At 48.4% G+C, this 15,848-nt stretch overlaps 5 protein-coding genes and 1 non-coding gene across 6 annotated transcripts; 4 read left to right on the plus strand and 2 right to left on the minus strand.

Annotated features, from left to right (window-relative positions):
* Positions 1-322: 322 nt before the first annotated feature.
* On the plus strand, positions 323-2,113 carry BDV37DRAFT_16438 (uncharacterized protein). Its single transcript, XM_032079226.1, has 6 exons — positions 323-567; positions 619-909; positions 970-1,260; positions 1,317-1,604; positions 1,655-1,936; positions 1,993-2,113. The coding sequence occupies exons 1-6, from the start codon at positions 564-566 to the stop codon at positions 2,031-2,033; spliced, it is 1,197 nt and encodes a 398-aa protein (XP_031936233.1). The 5' UTR covers positions 323-563; the 3' UTR covers positions 2,034-2,113.
* Positions 2,114-2,886: 773 nt separating this feature from the next.
* BDV37DRAFT_288066 (putative DUF341 family oxidoreductase) lies at positions 2,887-3,663 on the plus strand (the record flags this gene model as incomplete). Its single annotated transcript, XM_032088212.1, has 3 exons — positions 2,887-2,934; positions 2,990-3,008; positions 3,056-3,663. 3 exons carry the CDS (start codon positions 2,887-2,889, stop codon positions 3,661-3,663), a joined length of 675 nt encoding a protein of 224 aa, XP_031936234.1.
* A 297-nt stretch (positions 3,664-3,960) lies between these two features.
* Positions 3,961-12,055, plus strand: BDV37DRAFT_288067 (putative polyketide synthase; the record flags this gene model as incomplete). The annotated part of the gene is made up of 9 exons (XM_032088213.1): positions 3,961-4,245; positions 4,309-4,395; positions 4,454-4,511; positions 4,561-4,873; positions 4,950-5,475; positions 5,526-6,108; positions 6,185-10,815; positions 10,860-11,180; positions 11,231-12,055. 9 exons carry the CDS (start codon positions 3,961-3,963, stop codon positions 12,053-12,055), a joined length of 7,629 nt encoding a protein of 2,542 aa, XP_031936235.1.
* Positions 12,056-12,336: 281 nt separating this feature from the next.
* On the minus strand, positions 12,337-14,072 carry BDV37DRAFT_290604 (Cation/H+ exchanger; the record flags this gene model as incomplete). Its single annotated transcript, XM_032088748.1, has 1 exon — positions 12,337-14,072. The coding sequence occupies exon 1, from the start codon at positions 13,750-13,752 to the stop codon at positions 12,337-12,339; it is 1,416 nt and encodes a 471-aa protein (XP_031936236.1). The 5' UTR covers positions 13,753-14,072.
* A 599-nt stretch (positions 14,073-14,671) lies between these two features.
* On the minus strand, positions 14,672-15,550 carry BDV37DRAFT_262090 (DUF924 family protein). Its single transcript, XM_032083384.1, has one exon. The coding sequence runs from the start codon at positions 15,465-15,467 to the stop codon at positions 14,937-14,939; it is 531 nt and encodes a 176-aa protein (XP_031936237.1). The 5' UTR covers positions 15,468-15,550; the 3' UTR covers positions 14,672-14,936.
* A 209-nt stretch (positions 15,551-15,759) lies between these two features.
* Positions 15,760-15,831, plus strand: BDV37DRAFT_t210. Its single transcript has one exon. It is a non-coding gene; the product is annotated as a tRNA-Ala (tRNA).
* Positions 15,832-15,848: the final 17 nt, after the last annotated feature.

Consider the following 15,848-nt stretch of genomic DNA (forward strand, 5'->3'; position numbering starts at 1 on the left):
GGGCTATAAAATCTCTGGAGATGGCCCTTTTTCTGGCCATTAGAACCCTGTACCCGCGCTCTTTAGTCGATTATCTGCATCCATCTTACAACAGCACTCGTGACTTAGTCTATTGCACCTTCGCTTGCGCATCGCCCCAAGTTGCTCGTGATGAAGCTCCATCTGGTGTTTCTGTCTGCCTTCGCCAGCCTCGCGGCCTGTGCGGTTGCAGGTAACAGCCAAGGTAAGCGGGATTCCCACCTCTCCCCTTCGTTTCTTGTACTTCACATCTCGCTCATAAGAACTGATTCATATTCTCCTTCCTTCACTGAAGAGCCTGGTGACGTGGAAAAACGCGATTTGCCCAAGTTTAACCGGCCTACGGGCCTTTCGTTCACCCGGCCATGTAACCGATCTTGTGAAAGTGATGGCGACTGCTGCCTTTCGGATACATGCTCTCCCGATAAAAGATGTCAAGGGTTTTATTATGAGAAGTTCCCTAACGGATATCCTGTAAAACAACATAGTGTGAATTTCTCTGATCCTACCGAAGTGGAGAAGTGGAGAAGTGGTCAAAAATATCAATGGGTATGTCCTCTCAAATCCTTGATACCAATTCTGCTAATCGCATTTTGTAAGTAGACAGAGCCACGCCCCAAGGGCCAGATCATTCCCCTACATCTCCGGTGAAAAAGCGCGATGATCTCAAACTTGTTGAACCACGGATGGATCCTTCAATTGTTACATTCAGTCAAGGATGTAATCGATCCTGTGAAGTTGATGGTGGCTGCTGCCGTTCGGATACATGCTCTCCCGATAAACGATGTCAAGGGCTTTTTATTGAGCAGTTCCCTAGAGGATTTCCCCTAGGACAAGCGATAAATGAGTCTGATCCTACAGACGTGGAGAAATGGTCTAGACTGTCCACAGGTACGTTCTATTTGATTACCCTTGATACCAATTAAACCTGCTAATATTTATCATTATTAGAACGGACGTCTCCATTCATAGTTTACCCTTCTACCCCTTCGAAGAAACGCGATGATCGCCAGCCTTATGAAGGACCTCGAAGGCTTCCCGACCCTACAATGATTTGGTTCAGCCGACCATGTAGTCGATCCTGCGAAGCTGATTTCTACTGCTGCCTTTCGGATACATGCTCTCCCGATAAAAAATGTCAAGGATTTTTTTCTGAGAAGTTCCCTAAAGGAACTCCCATAGTACATGGGATAGATTATTCTAATACTACAGAAGTGGAAAAATGGGCCAAGTTGTCATCAGGTAACTTGTCTATGATTAATCTTTAAATTAAGCCTGCTAATATTTATTGTTATTAGAACGGGAGAATCTAGAGTTCCCTATCCCTTCTCCAGCTCCGCAAAAACGGGACGACGTTAAGCCTATAGCTACAGCTCCAGAGGCGGCGGTGCCTCAGTCGGCAATGTTCAGTCTATCCTGTAAACGGTCTTGTCAACGGGATATCGAGTGCTGCAGTTCAGACAGATGCTCTAATAACAGATGTGAAGGATTTTTCCAGGAAAAATTTCCGCAAGGGTACCCCCTACGGTCGGAGATAGATTGGTCTAGTAGCACCGAAGTAGCGGCCTGGGCAGAGATTGCAATGCGTAAGTTTGATTTGTTCTCCATAGCAACTGTTCTAATATTCTATAATCAGAGCAAACGAAGCAGGATCTGCTACCAGAAGATTCTTCTACACCAGAAAAACGCGACGACGTCAATCTTCCTCAACTGATGGATGACGCTGGTATAATTTCGTTCAGCCACGAATGTAGTCGATCCTGTGAAGGTGATGTCCACTGCTGCCTTTCGGATACATGCTCCCCCGATAAAAAATGTCAAGGGTTCTTTTCTGAGAAGTTCCCTCGAGGATATCCCACACAAGAGTTAAATTGGTCTGATACTACAGAAGTGGAGAAATGGTCGAAGTTATCAACGGGTAAGTTCTCTTTGAACATTGTTTATATTCAACCTGCTAATATGTCTCATCTTTAGAACGGAAGACACAATGGCTATATAAGAGCGATTTGATCTGATGACTGTATAGTGTACCCTGCTTCTGGTGCATGGACAATTCGGTGGCCACATGGCGATGTTGGAAGGTATACCCGCTGCCTTTTCAATACCGATGAGTCATATCTGTACTGTATCTAGATAGGATTATGAATTGGGGAAGTTGGATAGGGATAGAATTTCAAGAATCAAGAATCGGTGTCCTGGCTCAATAGTCTCGACGATTCGTCTTTGGCTTTTGCCAAAGTATCCTTCCCTAGTTGACAGGTCTCCTTCCCTGTACAGTAGATGTCCGCGACACAAATGTACACCTCAACACAATTTCCTAAAGATGTCTTTGTAAAGGATTCGCATATAAGAGATACAAATATATCAGTTTGCTGATAGTGCGTGGATCCCATCCCGAACTATGGAAGGTGCGATCCGGGCGAGATTAGACTTGCCATCTCTTTTTATTGGAACTGGTCCATGCCTTTGGTCTGGGTCACTGGCGGTAGACGTATATGAGCGCAGTCTATATTAGGGGAAAGCTATGTGATGGAGATAGCTCCCGAGCAAACAATACATTGTTGTTCAAAATTCTCCTGGGGCTGGTTCACCACACTAAGTCTGCGAGGATAACACGGAATTATAAGGCTGCCGATAACTTAAAGCAGGATAAGTGAGTGTTAGAAATCAAACCGGTATATTTCCACAATTGGAACTTTCAAGGAAATGCTCCGTAGCAACACGGGGGCCATTGAGAGCCTACTGGCATCAGGAGCATCGCATTTACAAGGGCAAGGTGGTCTTCGGGACTGAGATACAAATACACTTCCTACGGGCTCCATACCCATCACTAATCAGCAGTTGTCTGCGGTAACAACACCAGCCATTATGCCTCTCAAACTACTTTGTCTCCATGGCTGGGGCACCAATACCAAGGTGAGCCAAATCCACTGCATGGCTGAGGTTTGTGGCACTCACTCATATGTGATAGATCTTGCAGTCCCAGCTAAGTATGTGGTACTGTCCCTTGGAATAGGCCAATCAGCTTACCAGATAGATGGTCTAATGACCGATCTTCGTCATGATAATACGGTGACATTCCATTTCGTCGAGGGCGACGTGGATTCGGTTCCAGGCCCGGGGATCTCGGGCTTCTACGACGGTCCTTACTACAGTTATTATAGGTTTCCCCGGTCCATTTCCGACAATGGCACCGACGGGGAGTCTTTACTGAGTGCGTACGACCGTCTTCAGGACGTTGTAGATGAAGAAGGTCCTTTCGATGGGGTCCTGGGCTTCTCCCATGGGGGCACCTTGGCAGCTGGATTCTTGATCCACCGTGCAAAATTGTACCCGCAGGAACTACCTTTGTTTCGCTGCGCTATCTTCATCAACTCCCTTCCGCCATTCCGGATGGATCCAGGCGGAGATCCGGTGATTGATCCAGATCTGGAGGGATACATCAACATCCCAACCGTGAGTATAGGCGGGGCTGAGGATCCACTGCTTGAGTACTCACTTGCCCTGTATTGGCTGTGCAATCCATCCATATCAACCTGGGTGGTGCACAGCAAAGGCCACGATATCCCGGCAGATACAAAGAATGTTTCTGTCATCGCTACAGCAATCAGGAAGTTGGCAGTTCAAGCGTTGGCAATTTGGTAACCCCTGAACTTTAGCCTATGCTTTCTTGCTTCTGCCTCCTGTCCATCTAGCATGGGATATATCCCGGAACAATAGAAGGAAAGTCTAATGCGAATCATCCGATGTCCAATAGAGTGATTCGGTGATCTCCGCAGATGTAGTTCGGCACATTGTGATGTGCAACACTCGCACCGGATCTTAACGGAATTATTGTACACCGTATATTTCAAATCAGTTGCTCCTGTATTGCCCATGCTCCAATGTACCCCTACGTTTGTGACTCCATTCTAGCTACTATGCATGGGTCGCTGAACCATCATGACGGCCGATTCCCTTGAACATAGCCCGCCCGCCATCCCGACACCCTCCACTGACACTTCAGAACCAACTTCATTAGACCGAGATGACTTGTCCATCCTATCCGAAGATCTGTGCATGCCCATTGCAATTGTCGGGGTGGGCTTCAGAGGCCCTGGAAGTGCCAGCAATGTTAAGCAATTGTGGACAATGATTCTCGAAGGACGGGAGGCGTGGAGTCCAATTCCCAAGTCGCGATGGAACAACGATGCCTTTTATCATCCCGATCACTCAAGACACGGAACAGTGAGTACCACCGTATTATTCAAGCATGTGGCCATCTTAGAGCTAACACCAAGACACGCACAGATCAACGTTGAAGGAGGACATTTCCTGGCAGAAGATGTGACATTGTTCGATGCACCGTTCTTCAACATGACAAGCGACGAGGCGGCCGTAGGTATACTCAGTAATCACTGGGTCCGGATTGGTTTTCTAATACCTCAGCTCTTAGGCGATGGACCCTCAGCAACGGCTGTTACTCGAGGTTACTTACGAAGGCTTCGAAAATGGTATGTCCATCCTGCCAATCGTATCCAAGTGCACGCTCACAGCCAATAGCTGGTATCCCGATGGTAAAGATAATGGGCAGCTCAACAGCCTGCTTTGTTGGTTGTTTCAACGCTGACTACACCGATCTTCTCCTCCGCGATCCAGACTGCATCCCAATGTATCAGTGCACAAACTCCGGGCAGTCCCGGGCCATGACAGCAAACCGAGTGTCGTACTTCTTCGACATGAAAGGCCCTAGTGTGACAGTTGATACCGCCTGTTCGGGTAGTTTAACAGCTCTCCATCTGGCATGTCAAAGCCTTCGGACTGGTGATGCCTCGATGGCCGTCGCAGCGGGAGTCAATGTGATCCTCAGCCATGAGTTCATGTCGACGATGACTATGATGAAGTTGGTAGGAAAGGCTCATTCTATCTAAGTATATCTAACCAATCTCCAGGTTTCTTTCCCCCGACGGACGATGCCATACATTCGACGAAAGCGCCAGCGGATACGCTCGAGGCGAGGGTATTGGATGTTTGATCCTCAAACCGCTAAGAGACGCTATTCAAGACCACGACCCCATTCGCGCCATAATTCGAGGTTCTGGACTGAATCAAGATGGCAGAACCCCCGGGATTACCCTACCCAGTGGCGCGTCGCAAGAAACCCTGATGCGTCATGTCTACCAGGTGGCAGGCCTCGATCCATGCGAGACGGACTTCGTCGAAGCGCACGGTACCGGAACACAGGCTGGCGACCATATTGAAACGGGCGCACTCGCAAAGGTATTCTGTCACAACCGAAGTCCTATGCGACCGCTACGAGTCGGGTCCATCAAAACCAACGTTGGCCATCTGGAGGGCACGAGCGGAGTTGCGGGTGTTATTAAAGCTGTCCTGATGCTCGAAAATCGGACCTTTCTCCCCAACCGCAACTTTCGAGCGGTAAATCCTCGTATCCGATGCGAAGATTGGAGACTCAAGGTAAAGTCCTCAAAGCCCCCCATTTGGTGTAGTCATTAAACCAGCCACAGATACAGTTAGCCGCGGAGCCGTGGGAATGCCCGAGTCCGCATCGTGTTTCTGTGAACAGCTTCGGATATGGGGGGAGTAACGCGCATGTCATACTCGAAGATGCACCAGGCTATCTTTACCGTCGTGGTCTGAGAAGTAGAGTGCGATACGGCGAGCATTCTGTCGATGCCGCCCAAACTTGCCCTACACGATCTCGAGTCTACTTGTTTTCTGGGTTTGATGAGAGATCCACCGCCAGGCAGCTTCAAACCTTTCGAGAGTATCTACTCAAGGTAAAACCAAAAGCAGATGAGAGATACATGAATAATCTAGCGTATACGTTGAACGAACGCCGCACGATCCATGTCTGCAGAGCTGCCATTGTGGGAACGTCCCCTGCAACGCTAGCAGAAGCATTATCCGGTAGGATGAAAATTGTTAAAGCTCGTCGACGACCAAGTATCGGTTTCGTCTTCACAGGACAGGGTGCGCAGTGGGTGGGAATGGGAAAGGAGCTACTAGAGGCATATCCGGTATTCCGCGAATCAATTCAACGAATTGACGACTACATAAAATCCATCGGTGCTCCTTATTGTATGGTGGGTACGTTAATCTGGTATTACCCCTTGCCAGGATTCACCTCACGTCATGACCAGCATGCACTGATGAAGATTAATAGAAGAGATCCTTAAGGATCAGGGAGCCTCGCGATTAAGCAACCCCCTCTTCAGCCAGCCCATATGCTCTGCCCTTCAAATAGCCCTGGTCGATCTACTAGCATCTTGGGGAATCTACCCAGACTCAGTGACCGGACACTCTAGCGGGGAAATTGCCGCTGCCTATGCCGCTGGTGCGCTGACCATGGAGGATGCCATGGCAGTGGCTTACTACCGAGGAGTGGTCGTTAGTAACTGGCCTCTGGCGAACGGGCAGATAAGGGGGGCCATGCTTGCCCTTGGGGTGTCTGCCCGAGAGAGTCAGTCATATCTCGATATGCTTCAGTCGGGAAAGGCTGTTGTAGCCTGCATCAATAGCCCATTGAGCGTCACAATTGCCGGGGATCTTCCTGCTATCGATGAATTAGAGCAGATCGTTCGCGAAAAACAAGTGTTTAGCCGTCGACTATCAGTGGAAGTCGCATACCACTCCCATCACATGAAATTAGTTAAGGACCAGTACTTGGGCCATATAGCACATGTGAGCCCGAGGAGCCGTGAAGATATTGCAAACTATCTTGGTAATCGATCTGTATCCTTCTTCTCCTCAGTGACAGGAGCCGAGATCAAACCATCCGAATTGGGCTCACAATATTGGGCTAGTAACCTAGTGGGCCAGGTGAATTTTGTCGATTCGTTACGCGCCCTGTGCTTCGAGACCATTAACCAACGGGCTCCAGTCGGGGCGTTAGGAAAGAAACGAATAAAGCGAGCCGGTATGGCTCAAAAGGTCAGCGTCGATGCCCTTGTCGAGGTTGGTCCTCACGCTACGCTGGCAGGACCGATCAAGCAGACCTTGAGAGATGACACAAAGCTCAATGCAGCTGAGATATTATACATTAGCGTTCTGACCAGAAAGAGCAACGCTGTTACAACTGCTCTAACTGCTGCCGCTACACTAATGTGTACCGGCTATCCTGTGGATTCCCAGGCGATTAACAATCCCACGGCCTCCCATGAGCCAAGTGTGCTCGTTGACCTCCCGCCATACGCGTGGAGCCATATACAAACATACTGGGCAGAGCCTCGAATTAGCAAGAACTTTCGCAATCGGAAGCATGCCCGGACAGATCTGTTAGGCGCTATCGATAGGATGGCTTGTCCTTTTCAGCCTGTGTGGAGAAACTTTCTTCGCGTGTCTGAAAATCCCTGGTTACTGGATCATAGGATCGAGTCTAATATAGTATATCCTGCTGCTGGATATATTGCCATGGCGATAGAGGCATTCCTTCAGCATGAATTAAACGGTACCTCTGCAGATGAGATACCCACAATCTATATGCGTGATATATCCATACAGTCGGCTCTAGTTCTCCACGAGACAGGGGCTGTAGAGACTTTACTCATACTCGACCAATGCGAGAGCAACTCCCGTGGCTCCTATCCAGCTCACTATTTCCACATTTACTCTGTCACGCAGGACAACATCTGGACAGAGCATTGCAGTGGTTTGATTAGAGCACAGAATGGCGATCGGACGGAATTTTGGGTTGAATCTGAGGAAGCAACTGACGACTTTACTTCCCTGGACATCGAATTGTTCTACAAGAACTTAGCCAGTGTCGGCCTTGAGTACGGACCATGTTTTGCTAACATCAAACAAGCATGTTTCAAGGATTCAGCGTATGTGTCAGAGATCATCACCCCAGATACTGCGGCGGTGATGCCCATGAATTTCCAGTACCCGTGTCTGATACATCCTTGCACGTTAGATAGTATCATTCACACGATATTTGTCAACACGGATGCAATCAACGACCCCGCTGTTCCTGTCCGTATCGATGAGATGTGCGTATCGTGCTACACAGGGTACGCGGCAGGGAGCAAACTAAATGTATTCACCGAAACACAAGGAACACGAAAGGGGGATCTCATAGCTTCGATTTCAGTTCTGAATGAATCTCGGCAGCCGTCAATTTCTATCACGGGTCTACGGTGCAGGCGCCTCGGACCAAGTCAATCTCCAGACCCAAGGAGAATGCAGAGCCATATGGCGTATGAGTTGAAATGGGATTTGGATGTGGATCTGCTGACCGGGTCTGCGTTATCGAGCATCGCTCCCTCCTGTAAGGAATCGAAAAAGCAGTCCAGTGGATTTAACGCATTACATGAAGCATGCGCATTATACTACATCGAGGAATACGTTAAGCATGTGGATCAAGCGGCCACCAAGAAGCTTCAGCCTTTCAGAAAAAGACAGCTCGAGCTTTTCAAAGAGATAGCGACTCAGCGATATCAGACATCCCGCGATATCGACAGCGAAGACATCGAACGAGTAAGATCTTCCGGCCCTGAAGGTCATATTCTCTGCACTGTGGGCGCAATGCTGTCCTCTAACCTGACAGATGATGCCGGCCTTATACCAGCTAATGAACACTCTATGTGGAACGATTACTGGGAAACGGTCTATGATGACCCAGCCTATGAAACAGTCTCCGGGTACTTGGACCTGGTCAGCCATAAGAACCCTATGATCTCAATCCTTGAAATCGAGGCTAGTACAGGAGGAGCATCGAAGAGATTCCTCCAACGGCTCGTCGGGGCAAAGGATGGCGTTACTCAATTCACCAAGTATACCGCAACACACCCAGATCTACGTCTTCTAGAATCAGCACGAAGTGAAATTTGCGCATGGGACCACTGCGTAGAAATCAAGGAGCTCGACGTTGAGGGAAATCTCAATGCCCAGGGGTTTTCGATGCAGCAGTACGATGTCGTGATTATTGCCCATGGGTTATACACAGTCAAATCGAAACTTAGAGCATTGGGCAATATCCAGAGTCTCCTCAAGCCTAATGGCCACCTGATCCTGGTCGATCCTTTATCCAAACTAAAAGTATCCGAGTATGTGATATTCGCTAATTTTCCGGGGCCCTGGAAGCAAGATGGGGTCGGATATTTCGAAAATGACTTGATATCTACTCTGAAGGATACTCAGTTTTCGGAACCACAAGAAATAAAGGGGCCTGGAGATCAACATGTGGTTATTATTTCTCGGCCCACCAGACAGCAGGCTTCCCTTCCGCCGGAAGTAGTCATTGTAGCAGAGAAAGGAGAGTGTGGTGTACAAATACCCCATCTGCGAGACCTTCTTTCATCGGTATCGCAGGTTGACATAACCGACCTTGCCCATCTTAAGCCGCAGAAGAAGGCTTGTATCGTACTGAGCGATCTTCAGGCACCAGTTCTGACACATCTCAATCAAGAAACAATGGATATAATCAAGCAGATGTTTCTAGAAGCGACCTGCATCCTCTGGGTGACGCGTGGTGGCACAGTCACGCCGATCAATCCAGAAGCCGGCCTAATTACTGGCTTTGCCAGGACTGCTCGCTCAGAGACCGGGGTAGAGCCCATTATCACACTGGATCTAGATGCTGGCAGTCCGCTTTGCGGGTATCGAGCGGCTAAACTCATATATGATGTTGTTTGTCATCGTCTGTTAAGAGGGAAGTCAGCCGAGTCCGATACGGAGTATATGGAACGGAGCGGTACGGTTCTTGTCCCTCGGATTGTGGAGAATCGACATTTGGATGAAGCCATTGCATCTGTTCGTGATACACATCTCACAAGGACGGAGGCCTTTCATCAGGAGAACCGACATCTCCGAGCGGCGGTGAATAACAGTGTCCAAACTGAAGCTATTCAGTTCACAGAAGACACCCGGATTACCACGCTCTCCAATCTTGAGGTCCGCATACAAATTCATGCTGTCGGACTGAGTGAGCGAGATGCACAGCTAGCAGACGACCAAGCTTCAGGCACAATGGGAATTGGGCTCGGATGTAGCGGGACTGTACAAGCCGTCGGTAAAGCCGTTCACAATCTGATACCTGGAGACAGAGTAGCCTGCTTGAGATCTGGAACAGCAGCCAGTTTCTACCAAGACTGCGAAACTGCCTTTCAAAAAATACCTTCGCATATGTCTTTTGAAACTGCTGCCGCAATGCCTGCGGCTTATTGCACGGCTTTCCATGCTGTTCACCGTCTCGCTGAGATAAAACCAGGAGATCGAGTATTGATCAGTTCTGCTATTGGAGCAGTTGGTCGAGCTACAATAGAAGTATGTACAGTTGCAAGTGCTCATGTATACGCGCTTGTGGAGAGTGTAGCGGACAAAGATCTTTTGATCTCCTCGGGTCTGTTACCAGGTGAACGGATCCTTCTCAATGACGAGTCGTTCTTAAAAGATCTTCTTATGTTGACTGATAATAGAGGGGTGAAGATGATAGTCAACTGTGATGAATCTGACAACCATACCTTCCGTTCATTATGGAGATGTTTTGGAACATCAGGCACTTTCATTCAGTTACGTGCCCGTAATACAGTTAAGAGCGGATGGGAAGTGCCAGAGCTTGACAAAGAGATCATATTTGCGACAGTCGATATTGGAAGCCTATTGAGCAACAATTCAGATATGCTTGACGAGGTCTGGGACCGAGTAGCGCGTCTTCTTCGCCGAGGCACACTCCGTGGTCACTTGCACCCGACCACTTATAGCATCTCGGACATTGCTGAAGCGCTGGATGTCCTCACACTAGCAGATCATCCAGATCCGATTGTACTCACAGCTGGGAAAGGTGATAAGGTTAAGGTTCGTATCGTTCCCTTCTGTTCTGAACAATACTAAGTCAGTAGACTATCGTTCCTAGGCAGCCCGATATGCTTCTTCGACCCGAAGTATCATACATGCTTGTCGGGGGGCTTGGCGGTATCGGTCGCGCGACAGCACTCTGGATGGCAGATCATGGAGCAAAAACAATCATATTTGTCAGTAGGAGGGGACTGTCAGGAGAGTTTTCTCAAAGTACTATCAAAGTATTGCAAGAGAAAGGCGTCCGAGCCATCATTCATGCCTGCGACATATCCCAGAGTGATCAAGTTAAGAAGATGGTGAGCAGTCTCGAAGAAACTGCACCGCCAATCCGGGGCATCATCCAAGGTGCCATGATCTTGAGGGTACCTTCTCGTAAAATTAGACCTACAAGGATATAGTTGACAGTTCGCAGGACACCCATATCGAGAAAATGACTCTTGGCGACTACACTGCGGTTCTCAATCCTAAGTATCACGGCACTTGGAATCTCCACCGATATCTCCCATCCAATCTCGACTGGTTCATTATGCTATCTTCCATTAGCGGCATAATAGGTAACGCGACCCAGGCCGCCTACGCCGCCGGCTCAACATTCATGGACTCGTTCGCAGCATACCGCAACTCCTTAGGCCTTCCAGCCGTATCCTTAGATCTAGGAGTAATCACGGATGTGGGCTATCTAGCCGAGAACAAAGAACTGGCATCGAGAATGGGACAACAAGGGTTCCAGGGAACTGACACCAAGACCCTTATGTCGCTGATTGAGGTAGCGATCATGAGCTGCCAGGAAGACAGAACGATCTCCCAGATTATTACCGGGCTAGGTCAGTGGAAACCAGGTCGATCACTGCCCAATTTTGATGCACCTCTTTTCTCCCACTTTCGTCGACTCCATCTAGACACGTCGGTCAACGCTCAGACCGAAATTCCCGATACGTTGAGACAGGACCTCCAAGCCACAAAGACACTTGAAGATGCTGCGGCCGTGATCTACACAGCTTTAAGCACTCGAATCGCGACTAATCTCTCAATTCCAGTTAACAGCATCAACCCTACTGGCCCAATAACGGAGTACGGGATTGATTCCCATGTAGCGGTCGAACTCCGGAATTGGATCTCCAAGCACATGGAGGGAACGGTGCCTATTCTGGACATCTTATCCAGTTCGTCCTTAATGGAGTTGGCAGGGAAGATAGCAGACAGATCTAATCTAGTAAGGGTCGAGGAGGAGCACTGACGGGATATGATGGCGGTGTACACTCTTGGACAGTGTTTAGGGGCTGGCTTGATATCCGAATGCTGCACAGCGGAAATGGACAAGAACCAAAGAGGGTCGCTACAAGGTTCTCTCTTTACATAGCTTCCATGCATGATAGCCTATTAACCGGAGAAAGTTATTCTTGTAGAAAAGTTCGCTATTCGTTCTAGGGCATACTCTTAAATCTAGGATAGCCTCTAAGTGTCTTCCAACTCTCCTAATCTAGCAGGAATAATCTACATCTTGACCCTTCATCGACTCTAGATTAGACTCTCTTCATCATGATACATTTCACCATCCATGCTTTCAGAACTTGTGCTGGGGATATCTGGGGCACATGATGACTTGATATGCTGCTTTCGAGCGCATATAACAGTCCGAGCAAATTTCGCAATGCTCATACTCAAACCATGCACCACAACAGAGCCTAAAACAGTAAAGCAAACAACTGGCCAGACCAACTCCACAGTTTCACAGGAATACTGGTCCCACTTGTCACCTGGCTGTGTCTGTGTCCGGGAACAGGAGGACTTAAGGATTTCCCTAGCCTCCATGGACAAAAACAGAGCACCAACACCCATGGGTCCAAAGTGACCGCAGAAGAGCGCCTCCTTGTACGTTTTGATATCGGGAATCAATGGTTTCAGGGCGAGAATGAAAGGGATTCGACGAAACAGCAGAACAAGGAGTACGAATATCCCAATTTTTGACAATGATAACTGTGGTGTATCTGCGACAGCGGTCCAAGGGATCATCAGGCCAAAATAGATAAACGTCGCTATGCTGAGAGAGAAGCTGATGAAGGAGGTGGCCACTGGATTTACCTGGTAGGCGTGTTCAAGCCGGCCGTGGTAAGCATACCCGATGCCTGCGCTGAAGATAAGTAGGAAATCATCCATCCCCATCGTGCTTGAGAATCCTAAGCTGAAGAAGATCAGAGCTAAGGGGAACAGAGCAACGAAGTTTTCAGTAATCCTACCACGCTCGTGGGAATACCGGAGGAGCCTATTGGCTCCATAACCAAGACTTATCCCGACAGCAACACTTGCTATGCATTGGTATGCTATTGTCACCGTAAAGTATTCCCGCAGCACAGCACCAACAGAATGCTCCTTCAGGATAAAAATCCCGAGATATAGGAATGGGAATGAGGTGCCATCATTCACGCCAGACTCCGCGGCCAGAAGATACTTAATACGGTCGCTAGTCGCCTTGGGGTCCTCCAGGATGGTCGCGACCAGCACCGGATCGGTGGGAGTGAGGCAAGCGCTGATGACGAGCGCAGACGGATAGCTAGCACCGAAAACCAGATGGACCAGCATCGCACATACGACCCAGCCACTTGTCATGATAGGGCCAAGAAGGATGCTGATTCCTTTCCAGTGCTTCCTGCAGTATCCCGCAGGGAGCTCAATGCCCACGATGAATACCTGCATACTCGCAGTGAGTCGTGCTAGTTCCTTGGTGACTTGATCGCCGAGCTTCCACGGCTGGGGCTCAACGGCCCCCAACACCGCGGGCCCAGTCAGAATACCGACCAAAGTAGCGAGCGGTGGTTCTGCCAGAAGGAGTGTTTCTTTTAGAAAACGTGAAAGCACAGTATATAGGAGGATACTGCCCGAGAGGAACAAGAAGCTGAGATGGAGTGATGTAGGGTTGATCTGACTCCATACCATGATGAATTTCGCAAACCGGAGGTCTCCTATGAGTGAGAAGTATATAAGAGTAGAAGTTTTGATTTCCTATCTACCACGCTAACCATTGGAGTTTTTTCGAGCAGACAGTTGAATCTTGAACCGTTTGAAGAATGCATAGTTGTTTATAGACGCTTTAACGACGTAGGCAAAGAAGTGATAACTTACAGCAAATGACTTGCCAAGCCACGTGCCCTGGCATTTTCTTGGTTAAATCAGAATGAAGAACTGGTAGAGCAAAACTTCTTACCCTTATGGTTCGTTGACAGCTGGTAGTGACGTCAACGATATGCGAGGCAAACTGTTTGGATTTTTGCCTCTTTATTATGTCGTAGCAGCAGCTGTTCCTCGCTGGAGATCTCAACGACCTTGTCACAGGTCAGATAAGGTTGCTTCGCAGATCCAAGGGTCCTTAGTCGTCCCTATCCCTGTATGGAAGTCTGAAGTGCTGTTGTTAGGGCTATACTAGTTGGGGTTAGTGTTGTTTAGTAAGCCCGCGATGGATCGTCCCTTACCTACCAGCAATTTCTTCGGGAACATAATGACAAGTAGCTTCCTTCGTAGAAAGATAAGACTTTGGTAGCACTTTGATCTCGTCGAATTTGGTAACGTTGAACACAAGCTAATCTACAGAGAAGTTCCGCTGCCTTCCAACTCAAATTACCACTAGTGGATGTCTTACTAGGTGAGAAATGTTCTACACTTCCCTGCCCCAAGGGTTCTCGCATCGTGTTTCAATGCGAGCGAGTCTCCTGTCGGTACCGAACATCTTGTCATGGAGAAAGTCGGCAGAGCAATTGAGTATTAATGTATTGCAGGGATAACTGTGAATATCATATCGTTGAACATTGTCTAACACTTCGAGTCATCGCCCAAGTAGGCCCTGTAGTAACATAGGGTCTACCGCTCATACATTTTTTTTTTCGTATTGATCTTACACTGATTACAATCTTTGGTTTCTAAAAATCGGTATGCCAAGCTAGGCCTGGTGCTTTGGCGCATTGCCGGCAGTCACTAGAACAGGTTGTGGAGGCTTTCGGTTGGAGACCCGCATGCTCTCCTATTTGCGCTGATACTCTGGAGGCACGAATAGATCCTTTTGATGGCGGTGTATTCAATAATACCCATAGACATGGTCTTGGAGGGTATATCACCGGACAAATAATCTATCGACCTAAGATCCGATCACGATGCACAAACCTCCCATTCCGCTTGATCTGGTCGTGAAAGCTCTTTGCCCAATGCAAATGATAATTATCACCCAGCTCTGTGAATAGCCTCAGCGACATCTCCTGATCTTTCAGGTCCTCCGAATGATTGAACGGCGAATACATGTATCGTCGCTGGATCGCAGGCATATTCTTGTCCCAACCCTGGTTCACGGCATATCGGGCTACAGCAACTGCCTTGGAGTCCGTTGCATATGCTTGGGGGGTATCGCGAAAGATATTCCGGGGGACTTGGTCTAGGAGAAGGATTAGGGCTAGCGCACCCTCGCCTTCGCCGTCCAACTTCCAGGCGTCGAGAGCCCCTGTTTTGGCGGCTTCGTAGTCGGATCCAAGGTGCTTGCGAACGTAGGCGTCGTCGGAGGGACTTCCGTACCAAAATGGCTTTTGTTGAAGATACTCTTGGGAGCCTTTCTGGCCAAACCAGAAGGTGAGGACTTTGTCATAAGGTTTTGACATTGTTTTCCGCATGGATTGCGTTTGGCCGATGTGGGGGATCTAGCGTAGAACAGGGTCTAGATGCAGAGACTTGGTATGCTATTGGGCTGGCAAAGCACGGCTTTGTTTCATATGTGAGATGGAGCAATTATATGCAATTTCGTCGTTGGAAGTTAACGTCCTTCGTTAACATTTATACTTGCGCCACTGTCAGTCTAACCCATTTAGGATATCACACTCTGAACTCAAACATGGTCTACTGTCTCAGCTTTGGGTTATTAAGTTAGCTTATAATGTCAAAGACCCTGGAGCTGAACATCGAATTGGGGATGTGGTTTAGTGGTATAATGTTCGCTTAGCATGTGAAAGGTCCGGGGTTCAATTCCCCGCATCTCCATCTTTTTTTTTTTTTTT

This window comes from Aspergillus pseudonomiae, assembly GCF_009193645.1.
Source record: "Aspergillus pseudonomiae strain CBS 119388 unplaced genomic scaffold BDV37scaffold_108, whole genome shotgun sequence".
NCBI lineage: Eukaryota > Fungi > Ascomycota > Eurotiomycetes > Eurotiales > Aspergillaceae > Aspergillus > Aspergillus pseudonomiae.

Coding starts and splice junctions, on each gene's coding strand:
- BDV37DRAFT_16438 (XM_032079226.1), top strand. Junction 1,605..1,654: donor CTGGGCAGAGATTGCAATGC/GTAAGTTTGATT, acceptor TTCTATAATCAG/AGCAAACGAAGCAGGATCTG. Junction 1,937..1,992: donor ATGGTCGAAGTTATCAACGG/GTAAGTTCTCTT, acceptor TCTCATCTTTAG/AACGGAAGACACAATGGCTA.
- BDV37DRAFT_262090 (XM_032083384.1), bottom strand. CDS start 15,467: ATGCGGAAAACAATGTCAAAACCTTATGACAAAGTCCTCACCTTCTGG.